Below are 16580 nucleotides of genomic sequence, written 5' to 3'. Positions count from 1 at the left end.
TTCCGATAAATATGGCAACCATAAAAATGGTGTCTCCGCATGTGGACGATGCCGGCACCCCCTTTTTATGGGAGCAGGACATTGGGAAATGCCCCAGGCGTGATATCAGCCAATGGGGAACTGGCAGACAGGTCATGAGTCCCCTCGTTCTGTAGCTAAATTCATAACTGTCACAATGAGAGCATTGGCGTCCGCCTACGACGCTCCCAGGCCAAGTTATGGCCATATTCCATGTTGTGGATTTTGTCCATAACTCCAGCCAGGGGTGGGGCAGTGCTTCCCTGTGAGGTCACTAAGGTAGGAGGGGACCTGGATTGCCCAGGTTGATAACCCTACTTCGGCCATTTTCCAGTGTTCTTCTGCTCGGGGGCCTGGTTGGGAAAGACCTGTGAGGGAGTTCCTGGAAACCTGGTCTACAGCGCCCCCCTGTGGCCAGACGCAACAAGGTAACTGCTGGAACTGTGTATGCCTGTTTGTAACCCATGCTTTGATTGTAACTGTACTCTGACCTATGTATATTCTGTAGATTCCCTATTGTATATATTGTAGTTTCTAGTGTGCTTTAGGCTGATTAAATTATATAATTAATCTTGGGCTGTTCTGTTATCTCGATCTTGAATCCCACGTCTGTGTGTTCGGCTAATAGTTACCGTAAATCGGTTGGTGGCAGCGAATTGTGCCAAGGATTATTGTGGGGAGGCCAGTGAGATTCGGGGAGATTTTATATATTCCGCCCGCGGAGGTCGGGGGAATATATACCTTACTCTCACCGGGGACCCTTCAATAATCGGCATAAGTAGTATAGCGGCCTCCTTGCTTATGGTCGGGCAATTCCATAATTGGCCTGACTATAAGAGGGGCGCTAGAGAGCGCGTCACGTGCTCTGTCTGTCGGTCGGGAGGTATAAAGGAGGGGTGACCCCCACTTGTTACCCCCCGATTGTGACGTACTGGTAGCCAGCGCGGGGGATTTCTGAGTGACCCCCCCGGTGGTTTGTGACACTGGCACACGTGTGTTAGTAGTCTATGTTAAATTAATCAATTTTGTGTGCGATCCTACCTATAGATCATGTGTTCTGTGACGTATGCATTGGGTACCCTTTTTTTTTATTTATTGACTTGCCAAGCATGTGTAATGTGTAGGGATGCGTTTTTACTATGTCATCTGCAATTCAGCTCTGCTACATGGCCGCTGACAGCAGCCACAGACAGCCATGTAGCAGAGCTGAATGGCAGATGACAGCAGCCACAGACAGCCATGTAGCAGAGCTGAATGGCAGATGACAGCAGACACAGACAGCCATGTAGCAGAGCTGAATGGCAGATGACAGCAGCCACAGACAGAGCCATGTAGCAGAGCTGAATGCCGCTGACAGCAGACACAGACAGCCATGTAGCAGGGCTGAATGGCCGCTGACAGCAGACACAGACAGCCATGTAGCAGAGCTGAATGGCAGATGACAGCAGCCACAGACAGCCATGTAGCAGCGGTGAATTGCAGATGACAGCAGCCACAGACAGCCATGTAGCAGAGCTGAATGGCAGATGACAGCAGCCACAGACAGAGCCATGTAGCAGAGCTGAATGCCGCTGACAGCAGACACAGACAGCCATGTAGCAGGGCTGAATGGCCGCTGACAGCAGACAGACAGAGCCATGTAGCAGAGCTGAATGGCAGATGACAGCAGCCACAGACAGAGCCATGTAGCAGAGCTGAATGCCGCTGACAGCAGACACAGACAGAGCCATGTAGCAGAGCTGAATGGCCGCTGACAGCAGACAGACAGAGCCATGTAGCAGAGCTGAATGGCAGATGACAGCAGCCACAGACAGAGCCATGTAGCAGAGCTGAATGGCCGCTGACAGCAGACACAGACAGAGCCATGTAGCAGAGCTGAATGGCAGATGACAGCAGACAGACAGAGCCATGTAGCAGAGCTGAATGGCAGATGACAGCAGACACAGACAGAGCCGCACTGTCAGAATGAACTTGGGTGAACCTCACCCGACTTCATTGTCATGCTGCGGCTCTGTCTGTGCCGCGTCCTGATTAGCGGTCACCTGTGAAGGACTCACCGGTGACCGCTAAACTCCTGAGTAAGTGAATTGAGCAGCCCTCTCTCATACTCACCGATCCCCGATCCCCGGCACTGCACGGCATTCACACTGCTCCGGCGGCTTTTACTGTTTTGAAAAAGCCGGCCGCCCATTAAACAATCTCGTATTCCCTGCTTTCCCCGCCCACCGGCGCCTATGATTGGTTACAGTGAGACACGCCCCCACGCTGAGTGACAGCTGTATCACTGCACCCAATCACAGCAGCCGGTGGGCGTGTCTATACTGTGCAGTGAAATAAATAATTAAATAATTAAAACAAACGGCGTGCGGTCCCCCCCAATTTTAAAACCAGCCAGATAAAGCCATACGGCTGAAGGCTGGTATTCTCAGGATGGGGAGCTCCACGTTATGGGGAGCCCCCCAGCCTAACAATATCAGCCAACAGCCGCCCAGAATTGCCGCATACATTAGATGCGACAGTTCTGGGACTGTACCCGGCTCTTCCCGATTTGCCCTGGTGCGTTGGCAAATCGGGGTAATAAGGAGTTATTGGCAGCCCATAGCTGCTAATAAGGTATGCACACCAGTGACTATGTAAGGGATTTTCCCCTTACATAGTCACTGGTGTGCATACCTTATCTCCCCATAGTGATGTTTTTTTAGGTTTTTGCACCCAGTTCAGACATAGAATGGAGTTCCAAACGTTATTTCTTATTTATTTCATAGCTGCTAATAAGTCCTAGATTAATCATGTCAGGCGTCTATGAGACACCTTCCATGATTAATCTGTAAATTACAGTAAATAAACACACACACCCAAAAAATCCTTTATTATAAATAAAAAACACAAACACATTCCCTGGTTCACCACTTTAATCAGCCCCAAAAAGCCCTCCTTGTCCGGCGTAATCCAGGATGATGCAGCGTCGCTTCCAGCGCTGCTGCATGGAGGTGACCGGAGCTGCAGCAGACACCGCCGCTCCTGTCACCTCCACACAGCTAATGAAGACAGCCGCGCGATCAGCTGAGCTGTCACTGAGGTTACCCGCGGCCACCGCTGCATCCACCGCTGGATCCAGTGACAGCGGGTAACCTCAGTGACAGCTCAGCTGATCGTGCGGCTGTCTTCAGTTGCTGTGTGGAGGTGACAGGAGCGGCGGTGTCTTCTGCAGCTCCGGTCACCTCCATGCAGCAGCGCTGGATGCGACGCTGGACCATCTTGGATTACGCCGGACATGGAGGGGTTTTTGGGGCTGATTAAAGTGGTTAACCAGGGTATATGTTTGTGTTTTTTATTTCTAATAAAGGATTTTTCGGGTGTGTGTTTATTTACTGTCACTTACAGATTAATCATGGAAGGAATCTCGGGGAGACGCCTGATATGATTAATCTAGGATTTAGTGGCAGCTATGGGCTGCCAATAACTCCTTATTACCCCGATTTGCCAACGCACCAGGGCAAATCGGGAAGAGCCGGGTACAGTCCCAGAACTGTCGCATCTAATGTATGCGGCAATTCTGGGCGGCTGTTGGCTGATATTGTTAGGCTGGGGGGCTCCCCATAACGTGGAGCTCCCCATCCTGAGAATACCAGCCTTGAGCTGTATGGCTTTATCTGGCTGGTTTTAAAATTGGGGGGGACCGCACGCCGTTTTTTTAAATGATTTAATTATTTATTTCACTACACAGTATAGACGCGCCCACCGGCTGCTGTGATTGGGTGCAGTGTGACACCTGTCACTCAGCGTGGGGGCATGTCTCACTGTAACCAATCATAGGCGCCGGTGGGCGGGGAAAGCAGGGAATACGAGATTGTTTAATGGGCGGCCGGCTTTTTCAAAACAGTAAAAGCCGCCAGAGCAGTGTGAACGCCGTGCAGCGCCGGGGATCGGGGATCGGTGAGTATATGAGAGAGGGGGATAGACTGACATGGACAGAGAGTGAGGGACAGAGATAGTGACCGACTGACAGAGATTAGTGAATGACAGACATTGTGAGGCGCTTCAGCTTTTCAGCTGCGCTCTGAAGCAGACCTTTTTTAAGCTGTGGTGCAGAGCGCACACCTGCGCACATAGCATCAGACATCAAAATCGTATGAGGGATGTCACACGTTACAATTGACTAGGTTCATACAACAAAACGTCCAATGTATGAGGAATAAACGACGTGTATGCGATCACCGGATTTTTGTTCAATCTTGATCGCACGTAGGTGTCACACGCAAATACGTCACGAACGATGCCGGATGTGCGTCACTTACAACTTGACCCCGACGACGGATTGTGAGATATATTGAAGCGTGTAAAGCAGGCATTAGAGTCTCCCTTCAACCTTAAAAACTATGATACTATGATACTATGAGAAGCCCCCACACATTGTGAGTGACCCCCTCCATGGATTAGAAGCCCCCACACATTAGTGGTCTCAGGAGGCGTTACTGCTTGCAGACACAGGTCTCAGGCATCATCACCTTCTTTTCTCAAGACAATCATTTTTCCTGATGTGCCAAAAAGTTTGGGCGCAATCTTACTAGCAGCAATGTCCTTGCCTGTAAAGCCCTTTTGATACAAAAGAATGATAACTACTCATGATGCCACGGAGTTAACTGAAGACAATCATTTCAATCAGCAGCTCCTTTGTAAAGCGACCAGTCTGCTTTGATAATCCAACAACATGACAGCGTGACATCAGCTGCCTTGTCCTCGTTAACACTTTCTCCTAAGCTAACGAGAATATCACTGACTGGATGTAAGCGGGTCACTTTGTGGCGGGGTCACTTTGTGGCAGTGGGAATGTTTTTTGGGAATGTTAGTGCTCATGGTGATGAATGATTTTGTGTTTTATCATCTGATCTGAGAACTGAAGCAGTGACATTGTGTAAAGCCAGATTGGTGCGAATCTGGTAAGTTTCGGGCAGGACTGTGGATCATGATGTGAATCTAGCGGCCGGGCACTTACAGGATCTCGGTGCTGCGCGGCAGCTGCGGCGTGGTGACGCGGTTCCTGCAGGTGACACTGAGACTCGGCTCCTTCTCACATCGGCAGTTCTCCGGACAGTTACCGGCCGAGACGTCTTCCAGGAGGAATAGGGACAGTAGGAAGAGGGACAGATCCTGCCGCATCTCCGAAACTGGGAGTCACATGGGTCAGCACAGCGAGGGCTCGTTACCCCTGCGGAAAACACACACGGCTCAGCCCACGGTATCACATATTACAGGATTAGGTACACAGCTCAGACCACAGAATCACATATTACAGGATTAGATGCACGGCTCAGCCCACAGTATCACGTATTACAGGATTAGATACACAGCTCAGCAGACAGTATCACACAGGAGAGGATTAGATAGACGGCTCAGCTCACAGTATCACATATTACAGGATTAGATACACAGCTCAGCTCACAGTATCACATATTACAGGATTAGGTACACGGCTCAGCCCACAGTATCACATATTACAGGATTAGGTACACGGCTCAGACGACTGTATCACATATTACAGGATTAGGTACAAGGCTTAGCCCACAGTATCACATATTACAGGATTAGATACACAGCTCAGCTCACAGTATCACATATTACAGGATTAGGTACACGTATACGGCTCAGCTGACTGTTTCACATATTACAGGATTAAATACACAGCTCAGCCCACAGTATCACACAGGAGAGGATTAGATGCACGGCTCAGCTCACAGCATCACATATTACAGGATTAGATACACAGCTCAGCTCACAGTATCACATAATACAGGATTAGGTACATGGCTCAGCTCACAGTATCACATATTACAGGATTAGAAACACAGCTCAGCAGACAGAATCACACAGGAGAGGATTAGATACACAGCTCAGCTCACAGTATCACATATTACAGGATTAGGTACATGGCTCAGCCGACAGTATCACATATTACAGGATTAGGTACACTGCTCAGCCGACAATATCACATACTACAGGATTAGATACACAGCTCAGCCCACAGTATCACATATTACAGGATTAGGTACACGGCTCAGCCCACAATATCACATATTACAGGATTAGATAAACGGCTCAGGAGACAGAATCACATATTACAAGATTAGATACACAGCTCTGCACACTATCACATAATACAGGATTAGATACACGGCTCAGCAGACAGTATCACATAATACAGGATTAGATACACAGCTCGGCAGACAGTATCACATAATACAGGATTACAGGATTAGATACACGGCTCAGCCCAATGTATCACATATTATAGGATTAGATACACAGCTCAGCTCACAGTATCACATATTACAGGATTAGATACACAGTTGAGCCGACAGTATCACATATTACAGGAGTAGATACACGGCTCAGCAGACAGTATAACATAATACAGGGTTAGGTACATGGCTCAGCTCACAGTATCACATATTACAGGATTAGGCATACGGCTCAGCCGACTGTATCACGTATTACAGGATTAGATACACAGATCAGCAGACAGCATCACGTATTACAAGATTAGATACACAGCTCAGCACACAATATCACATAATATAGTATTAGATACATGGCTCCACAGACAGTATCACATAATACAGGATTAGATACACGGCTCAGCAGACAGTATCACGTATTACAGGATTAGATACACAGCTCAGCAGACAGCATCACGTAATACAGGATTAGATACATGGCTCAGCCCAAGGTATCACATATTATAGGATTAGATACACAGCTCAGCAGACAGTATCACATAATACAGGATTAGATACACGGCTAAGCAGACAGTATCACATAATATAGGATTAGATATACGGCTCAGCAGTTTCACATATTACAGGATTAGATGCACAGCTCAGCAGACAGTATCACACAGGAGAAGATCAGATACACAGCTCAGCAGACAGGATCACACAGGAGAGGATTAGATACACAGCTCAGCAGACAGTATCACAAAAAACAAGATTAGATATACGACTCAGTCCAAGGTATCACATATTATAGGATTAGATACACAGCTCAGAAGACTATCACATATTACAGAATTAGATACACGGCTCAGCAGACAGTTTCATATAATACAGGATTAGATACATGGCTCAACAGACTATCACATATTACAGGATTAGATACACAGCTCAGCAGACAGTATTACACAGGAAAAGATCAGATACACGGCTCAGACAGTATCACATATTACAAGATTAGATACATTGCTCAGCCAACAGTATCACACATTACAGGATTAGATACACGGCTCAGCAGACAATATCATATTACAGGATTAGATACACGGCTCAGCAGACAGTATCACACATTACAGGATTAGATACACGGCTCAGCTGACAATATTATATATTACAGGATTAGATACATGGCTCAGCCCACAGTATCACATATTACAGAGTTAGGTACATGGCTCAGCTCACAGTATCACATAATACAGGATTAGATACACGGCTCAGCCAACTGTATCACGTATTTCAGGATTAGATACACAGCTCAGCAGACAGCATCACGTATTACAAGATTAGATACACAGCTCAGCACACAATATCACATAATACAGTAATAGATACACGGCTCAGCAGACAGCATCACGTAATACAGGATTAGATACACGGCTCAGCAGACAGTATCACACAGGAGAGGATTAGATACACAGCTCAGCAGACAGTATCACACAGGAGAGGATTAGATACACAGCTCAGCAGACAGTATCACAGAGGATAGGATTAGATACACGGCTCAGCAGACAATATCACATATTACAGGATTAGATACACGGCTCAGCAGACAGTATCACACAGGAGAGGATTAGATACACGGCTCAGCAGACAGTATCACATATTACGGGTTTAGATACATGACTCAGCAGACAGTATCACACATTACAGGATTAGATACACGGCTCAGCAGACAATATCATATTACAGGAATAGATACACGGCTCAGCCGACAGTATCACATAATATAGGGTTAGATACACAGCTCAGCAGACAGTATCACATATTGCAGGATTAGATACATGTCTCAGGAGACAATATCACATACTAAAGGATTAGATATATTGTTCAGCCAACAGTTTCATATATTGCAGGATTAGATACACGGCTCAGCAGACGGTATCACACAGGAGAGGATTAGGGTACACGGCTCTGCAGACAGTATCACACAGGAGAGGATTAGATACACGGCTCAGCAGACAGTATCACACAGGAGAGGATTAGATACACAGCTCAGCAGACAGTATCACACAGGAAAGGATTAGATACACGGCTCAGCAGACAGTATCACACAGGATAGGATTAGATACACAGCTCAGCAGACAGTATCACACAGGAAAGGATTAGATACAGAGCTCAGCAGACAGTATCACACAGGATAGGATTAGATACACAGCTCAGCAGACAGTATCACACAGGATAGGATTAGATACACAGCTCAGCAGACAGTATCACACAGGAGAGGATTAGATACACGGCTCAGCAGACAGTATCACACAGGATAGGATTAGATACACGGCTCAGCAGACAGTATCACACAGGATAGGATTAGATACACAGCTCAGCAGGCAGTATCACACAGGAGAGGATTAGATACACAGCTCAGCAGACAGTATCACACTGGAGAGGATTAGATACACGGCTCAGCAGACAGTATCACACAGGAGAGGATTAGATACACAACTCAGCAGTATCGCAGTTGGTATAATGTGGGCCTTGGGGTCCATGGACATTATAGCACTGGCTGCTATGACAACTTACAACAAGCCTGTGAGGTGGGGGGGCTCAGGCTGGAGGTGGGGGGGCTCAGGCTGTGAGGTGGGGGGGCTCAGGCTGTGAGGTGGGGGGTGTCTCAGGTTGTGAGGTGGGGGGCTCAGGCTGTGAGGTGGGGGGTGTCTCAGGCTGTGAGGTGGGGGGGCGTCTCAGGCTGTGAGGTGGGGGGGCTCGGGCTGTGAGGTGGGGGGGCTCAGGCTGTGAGGTGGGGGGCTCAGGCTGTGAGGTGGGGGGCTCGGGCTGTGAGGTGGGGTGGCTCATGCTGTGAGGTGGGGGGGCTCAGGCTGTGAGGTGGGGGGGGCTCGGGTTGTGAGGTGGAGGGGTCGGGCTGTGAGGTGGGGGGGCTCGGGCTGTGAGGTGGAGGGGTCGGGCTGTGAGGTGGGGGGGCTCAGGCTGTGAGGTGGGGGGGCTCGGGCTGTGAGTTGGGGGGGCTCGGGCTGTGAGGTGGGGGGCTCGGGCTGTGAGGTGGGGAGGCTCGGGCTGTGAGTTGCGGGGGCTCGGGTTGTGAGGTGGGGGGATTTGGGCTGTGAGGTGGGGGGGCTCGGGCTGTGAGTTGGGGGGGCTCGGGCTGTGAGGTGGGGGGGCTCGGGCTGTGAGTTGGGGGGGCTCGGGCTGTGAGTTGGGGGCTCAGGCTGTGAGGTGGGGGGATTTGGGCTGTGAGGTGGGGGGGCTCGGGCTGTGAGTTGGGGGGGCTCGGGCTGTGAGGTGGGGGGCTCGGGCTGTGAGGTGGGGGGATTTGGGCTGTGAGTTGGGGGGGCTCGGGCTGTGAGGTCCCTATACAGGGGCTTGTGGAGTTTCTGGAGTTTGGCCGGTGTCTGGGGAACACATTAGTGATGGTGACGGTGATGGAGAAGCCATCTGTGGCCGCGGAGTCCGGGCAGAGGAATGCTCTGCAGCGATACTCACCTGTACCTGCTCTGCTCTGCCAGGACTCTGCTCTCTGCCTCCCCTGGGGTGAGATGCTCTGCAGCTCGGGCTCTTGTGAAGTCTCAGCCTCTCTGCAGCTTCTTCAGGTTTCATTGCAGTTCTTCAAGTGCTGCTTCAAAACTCAAGTTGCGTTTTGCACATAAACACTCGGCTCCCCCTGCTCTGCCGCGGGGAGGGGGTCCCGGAGCAGCCAAGAGAGGGCAGCAGCAGCACCGCAGCGCCACCTGCAGGGGGAGACGGGCACTGCAGCAGCGCAGGATAGGGCAGTGTTCACACGGAGTATAGTCCCGGAGCAGCCAAGAGAGGGCAGCAGCAGCACCGCAGCGCCACCTGCAGGGGGAGACGGGCACTGCAGCAGCGCAGGATAGGGCAGTGTTCACACGGAGTATAGTCCCGGAGCAGCCAAGAGAGGGCAGCAGCAGGACCGCAGCGCCACCTGCAGGCGGAGACGGGCACTGCAGCAGCGCAGGATAGGGCAGTGTTCACACGGAGTATAGTCCCGGAGCAGCCAAGAGAGGGCAGCAGCAGGACCGCAGCGCCACCTGCAGGGGGAGACGGGCACTGCAGCAGCGCAGGATAGGGCAGTGTTCACACGGAGTATAGTCCCGGAGCAGCCAAGAGAGGGCAGCAGCAGCAGGACCGCAGCGCCACCTGCAGGCGGAGACGGGCACTGCAGCAGCGCAGGATAGGGCAGTGTTCACATGGAGTATAGTCCCGGAGCAGCCAAGAGAGGGCAGCAGCAGGACCGCAGCGCCACCTGCAGGGGGAGACGGGCACTGCAGCAGCGCAGGATAGGGCTGTGTTTACACAGAGTATAGTCCCGGAGCAGCCAAGAGAGGGCAGCAGCAGCACCGCAGCGCCACCTGCAGGCGGAGACGGGCACTGCAGCAGCGCAGGATAGGGCAGTGTTCACATGGAGTATAGTCCCGGAGCAGCCAAGAGAGGGCAGCAGCAGGACCGCAGCGCCACCTGCAGGGGGAGACAGGCACTGCAGCAGCGCAGGATAGGGCAGTGTTCACACGGAGTATAGTCCCGGAGCAGCCAAGAGAGGGCAGCAGCAGGACCGCAGCGCCACCTGCAGGGGGAGATGGGCACTGCAGCAGCGCAGGATAGGGCTGTGTTCACACGGAGCATTTGTGACTGTTCTAGTGCTCGCTCCTTCTTTGCCCTGTCTCACATTACAGGTGCAGACCCAGCCCAGTCTGATTTGGATTTATTTGATTTCTTGACTCTTTTCATTTTTCGATAGAAGGAAAGAACGCTCAAGTTTGCAGTAGATGATGGTTAATATGGCGGCGGTCGCCTACGTCTGCGGCGCGCACCACATATATGTCTCTTTCCTGTACCTGACCGCACTCTCCACACATTAGGACCTTCCTGGTGATTGATCGCAGCGGTAAGAGGACGTCATGTGCAGCCTGGAAACATCAATATGTCGTCTGCATTAGGTGTAGACATTGGCGGACATTTACAGAGCGGTGCCCCCTCCTCACTGAGCACAAGGTAATTATCTGGGATCGGTGTCATTTATTAACCCCAAATACCAGCAATGATTATGACTACACAGTATACCGTCTCATTGTGTGAATTGTCGCTAGATATTACCACCACTGAGGCCGCCACTGTCACCTGACATGACAATGCCAAGACCGCCAGTAATGGCTCCACAATGGCCACCAGGCTGTACGGTACACAACAGGCTCTGAGGCCTGGTCACACACGAATACAGGCGCCGAGGCCCTGTCACACAGGAATACAGGCGCCGAGGTCAGTTTCCACAGGAATACAGGCGCCGAGGCCCCGTCACACACAAATACAGGCACCGATGCCCAGTCACATAGGAATACAGGCACTGAGGCCCGGTCACATAGGAATACAGGCGCCGAGGTCAGTTTCCACAGGAATACAGGCGCCGAGGCCCCGTCACACACGAATACAGGCGCCGAGGCCCGGTCACACATGAATACAAGCGCCGAGGCCTGCTCACACACGAATACAGGCGCCGAGGCCCGGTCACACAGGAATACAGGCGCCGAGGCCCGATCACACACGAATACAAGCGCCGAGGCCCGGTCATACAAGAATATAGGCGCCTAGGCCCGGTCACACATGAATATATGCGCCTAGGCATGCTCACACACGAATACAGGTGCCGAGGCCCAGTCACACAGGAATACAGGTGCCGAGGCCCAGTCACACACGAATACAGGTGCCGAGGCCCGGTCACACAGGAATACAGGCGCCGAGGCCCGGTCACACACGAATACAAGCGCCGAGGCTTGCTCACACACGAATACAGGCGCCGAGGCCCGGTCACACAGGAATACAGGCGCCGAGGCCCGGTCACACAGGAATACAGGCGCCGAGGCCCGGTCACACAGGAATACAGGCACCGAGGCCCGGTCACACACGAATACAGGCGCCGAGGCCCTGTCACACACGAATACAGGCACCGATGCCTGGTCACACAGGAATACAGGCGCCAAGGCCCGCTCACATAGGAATACAGTCGCCGAGGTCAGTTTCCACAGGAATACAGGCGCCGAGGCCCCGTCACACACGAATACAGGCACCGATGCCCATTCACATAGGAATACAGGCAGTGAGGCCCGGTCACATAGGAATACAGGCGCCGAGGTCAGTTTCCACAGGAATACAGGCGCCGAGGTCAGTTTCCACAGGAATACAGGCGCCGAGGCCCCGTCACACACAAATACAGGTACCGATGCCCAGTCACATAGGAATACAGGCGCCGAGGTCAGTTTCCACAGGAATACATATAGAAAATATACTCCGGCACACTATAGGAAAAAGCAAAGAAGAGTCCAATATGATGCTCAAAAAATGTCTTTATTGTAAACGTGAATTTGTCCAACGTTTCAACCCATCAAGGGTTTTCTTCAGGGACTAATATGTAATAACAGGAAAGAAAAAAAATACAATGTCACAACAATACATCATTGTTACACAACAGTATGTATCACACATAGGTGAAAAAGAAAAAGTTCATATTTAAAAAAAGGAAATATACAGGTTATGAGCATTCTATAAAGAATGTACACAGAAATCACCCATGAACTGAACTAAGTAAATTCAAATGAAACAATCCTCCCTGCAGGGATCAATTACAATATGTTCATACAAAATTCGAGGACCAGAAATCAAGACATACCTATGGTAGATGGGACTAGATTTCTTAAACGAGCACCAAAAACACGTCAGATAAATAAACTCATTGGTATCCAAAGAAGGTACTAGAAGGTGAAACATGAATGTGTTAATATTGTGAATGATCATGAGAAAAAAAGAGAGAGATGCATTGTAGGGTTTTTTTTGACGGGTATACCTCAAGGGGCCAGTGTTGAGATCAAGACATCGGATCATATGGGCAAAGAAATGAAAGAAAAACCTCCGCCGTTCTGGGAAGTTAAATAATATAAAAAAATTATATAAAAAAATTATAAAAAATTACATATGTTTATTGTGAATGTTTCATGTGGAGACCCAAAATATGTAGGATCCCTTAAGTGGCGTACCTTGCAGATGAGATCGGTGTGTTAGTTCCTAAAGGGTCATGGACCAAATGATTCTAAATGTGAAAGATCATTTTCATATTAATGGTAAAACACATGAAAGACTCAAATGGCATTCAATCTATCAGAAAGAGAATACCTCATGGGTGGGGCCAATATATAAGAAAGGTCCAAGGTCACGTTCAAGTCAAATTGACCTATGTGAATGAGTGGATAGTGCTGTGATATACAGAAAAAGAATATCCAGGTTATGAATAGAAATATCACTGGAGGTTAAAACCACTAGGGGTAAAATGAGGTTATAATACCTATAAACTTGGGAATAAGTCTCAGATGGTTCTCCAGCCGTTTGTGGAGTCCAAGTGAGCATACAACTAACTTCACCACACCAGGTGAGCCACATGAAAGTTAAGTTGTATCAGCCCCAAGCCCAAAGAGGTAAGTATGCGTTCTGGTCTGAGAAAACATATGTAAACATGTGAAATAATGGTATAGATTATAATGTTATAGTATACTACAGACCAATGTTAAAGACTCCATCGTACCTTATGAAATAATGGTTCATATAATGTAGGTGAGGCTACCTCAGTAGTGTGACAAACCAGCGGGATTGGTATGTATTCACCATATATGGGAAAGAGACTGTAATGTTTACAGAAAAAAAGAGAAATGTGAGATCACTAGTTACTAAAGATCCGGAGATATAGGCAGTGGTAGAAAAAACATACCTGACCTAATGTTGTCTGTATATAAGGTTTAGGTAAGGGCGGGCCAAAGGCTCTATAGGGAGTAGAGGAGAGGGTTAGATGAAGAAAAAAAGAACAAAAAGAGTCATGGTGGAAACTAGACGTTCCGTAACATACCTGAATGTAAATCAACCACGTGTGAGGCGCCAGGTGCCATGTGTAAGGAGTGTGGGGTATTTATACTAAACCAGGAAGTCAACGCTTCCGATGTGAGAAGGACCGCACACATCACGCTGGCGTCCGCTGACGTGATGACATCATGTGCCGCGCATGCGCGGTATGGCCGAACGCCGCCGTGGCAGCGTCAGCACCGCGCATGCGCAGCAGACAAAGCCCACACGCCTGCGTGTGGGGGAAGAGAGTGTGAGTGTGTCTAATGTCCCGCGCACGCGCGGAGAAACATACCACCTAAGGCATCTCCGCGCGTGCGCGGAAGTCAAACACACATGCTAAGAAACAAATATCCTACGCGCGTGCGCGTAGGGACCCATGGCCAGCGCGCGCATCACGGGGCAGGGCGCCACTTGGGACGTCGTGCATCGCGAGCGCGCGGAGGACAGGAGACCCCGCGCACGCGCAGTGTAAGAAGACTATACAAACCAGAGTGCAAGTGCTGGACATATTTCACGAGTGGCGCATGTGGTATAGCATTCAGGTGTTGTGGGTAACCTATGGAAAAAGGAAAAAGTGTTAGAAATGCAAAGTATTAACCCTTACTATATTCCTGTAGAATGAAGATAAGACTCGAAAGTAAAATATTATCCATAAATTCGTCATATTATGCATTGCCAGGAAGACATCTAAGTGATCGCATCATATTCACGATTTAACCCATGTGGTTCCAAGGTTCTTAAAGTGTGAATCCAATATGCCTCACGCTGTTTTAAAGTCCTAATCCTATTTCCACCCCTTCTAATAGGGGGTATGTGTTCAAGAATCTGAAATTTTAGTTGTGCCACTGTGTGTTTGAATGTAACGAAATGATGTGGAATGGGCAATAGGATATAGAGCCTTTGGCCCGCCCTTACCTAAACCTTATATACAGACAACATTAGGTCAGGTATGTTTTTTCTACCACTGCCTATATCTCCGGATCTTTAGTAACTAGTGATCTCACATTTCTCTTTTTTCTGTAAACATTACAGTCTCTTTCCCATATATGGGGAATACATACCAATCCCGCTGGTTTGTCACACTACTGAGGTAGCCTCACCTACATTATATGAACCATTATTTCATAAGGTACGATGGAGTCTTTAACATTGGTCTGTAGTATACTATAACATTATAATCTATACCATTATTTCACATGTTTACATATGTTTTCTCAGACCAGAACGCATACTTACCTCTTTGGGCTTGGGGCTGATACAACTTAACTTTCATGTGGCTCACCTGGTGTGGTGAAGTTAGTTGTATGCTCACTTGGACTCCACAAACGGCTGGAGAACCATCTGAGACTTATTCCCAAGTTTATAGGTATTATAACCTCATTTTACCCCTAGTGGTTTTAACCTCCAGTGATATTTCTATTCATAACCTGGATATTCTTTTTCTGTATATCACAGCACTATCCACTCATTCACATAGGTCAATTTGACTTGAACGTGACCTTGGACCTTTCTTATATATTGGCCCCACCCATGAGGTATTCTCTTTCTGATAGATTGAATGCCATTTGAGTCTTTCATGTGTTTTACCATTAATATGAAAATGATCTTTCACATTTAGAATCATTTGGTCCATGACCCTTTAGGAACTAACACACCGATCTCATCTGCAAGGTACGCCACTTAAGGGATCCTACATATTTTGGGTCTCCACATGAAACATTCACAATAAACATATGTAATTTTTTATAATTTTTTTATATAATTTTTTTATATTATTTAACTTCCCAGAACGGCGGAGGTTTTTCTTTCATTTCTTTGCCCATATGATCCGATGTCTTGATCTCAACACTGGCCCCTTGAGGTATACCCGTCAAAAAAAACCTACAATGCATCTCTCTCTTTTTTTCTCATGATCATTCACAATATTAACACATTCATGTTTCACCTTCTAGTACCTTCTTTGGATACCAATGAGTTTATTTATCTGACGTGTTTTTGGTGCTCGTTTAAGAAATCTAGTCCCATCTACCATAGGTATGTCTTGATTTCTGGTCCTCGAATTTTGTATGAACATATTGTAATTGATCCCTGCAGGGAGGATTGTTTCATTTGAATTTACTTAGTTCAGTTCATGGGTGATTTCTGTGTACATTCTTTATGGAATGCTCATAACCTGTATATTTCCTTTTTTTAAATATGAACTTTTTCTTTTTCACCTATGTGTGATACATGCTGTTGTGTAACAATGATGTATTGTTGTGACATTGTATTTTTTTTCTTTCCTGCTATTACATATTAGTCCCTGAAGAAAACCCTTGATGGGTTGAAACGTTGGACAAATTCACGTTTACAATAAAGACATTTTTTGAGCATCATATTGGACTCTTCTTTGCTTTTTCCTATAGTGTGCCAGAGTATATTTTCTATATTGATTGCCTTTTT

The 16580-nt window shown here is 48.4% G+C and overlaps 1 protein-coding gene across 1 annotated transcript in view; it reads right to left on the bottom strand.

Annotated features, from left to right (window-relative positions):
* The window catches only part of TSHR (thyroid stimulating hormone receptor), a 75914-nt gene extending 66050 nt beyond the window's left edge, over positions 1-9864 (bottom strand). The window contains exons 1-2 of the mRNA XM_075330820.1: positions 9726-9864; positions 5015-5227 (exon numbers count right to left, since the gene is read on the bottom strand). Coding sequence (XP_075186935.1) covers positions 5015-5178 — 164 coding nt within the window. The 5' untranslated portion in view covers positions 5179-5227; positions 9726-9864. The remainder of the gene's footprint in view (positions 1-5014; positions 5228-9725) is intronic.
* Positions 9865-16580: the final 6716 nt, after the last annotated feature.

Source organism: Anomaloglossus baeobatrachus, chromosome 12, assembly GCF_048569485.1.
Source record: "Anomaloglossus baeobatrachus isolate aAnoBae1 chromosome 12, aAnoBae1.hap1, whole genome shotgun sequence".
Lineage (NCBI taxonomy): Eukaryota > Metazoa > Chordata > Amphibia > Anura > Aromobatidae > Anomaloglossus > Anomaloglossus baeobatrachus.
The sequence above is the reverse complement of the archived record's forward strand: the minus strand, read 5'-3'. Positions and strand labels throughout refer to the sequence as shown.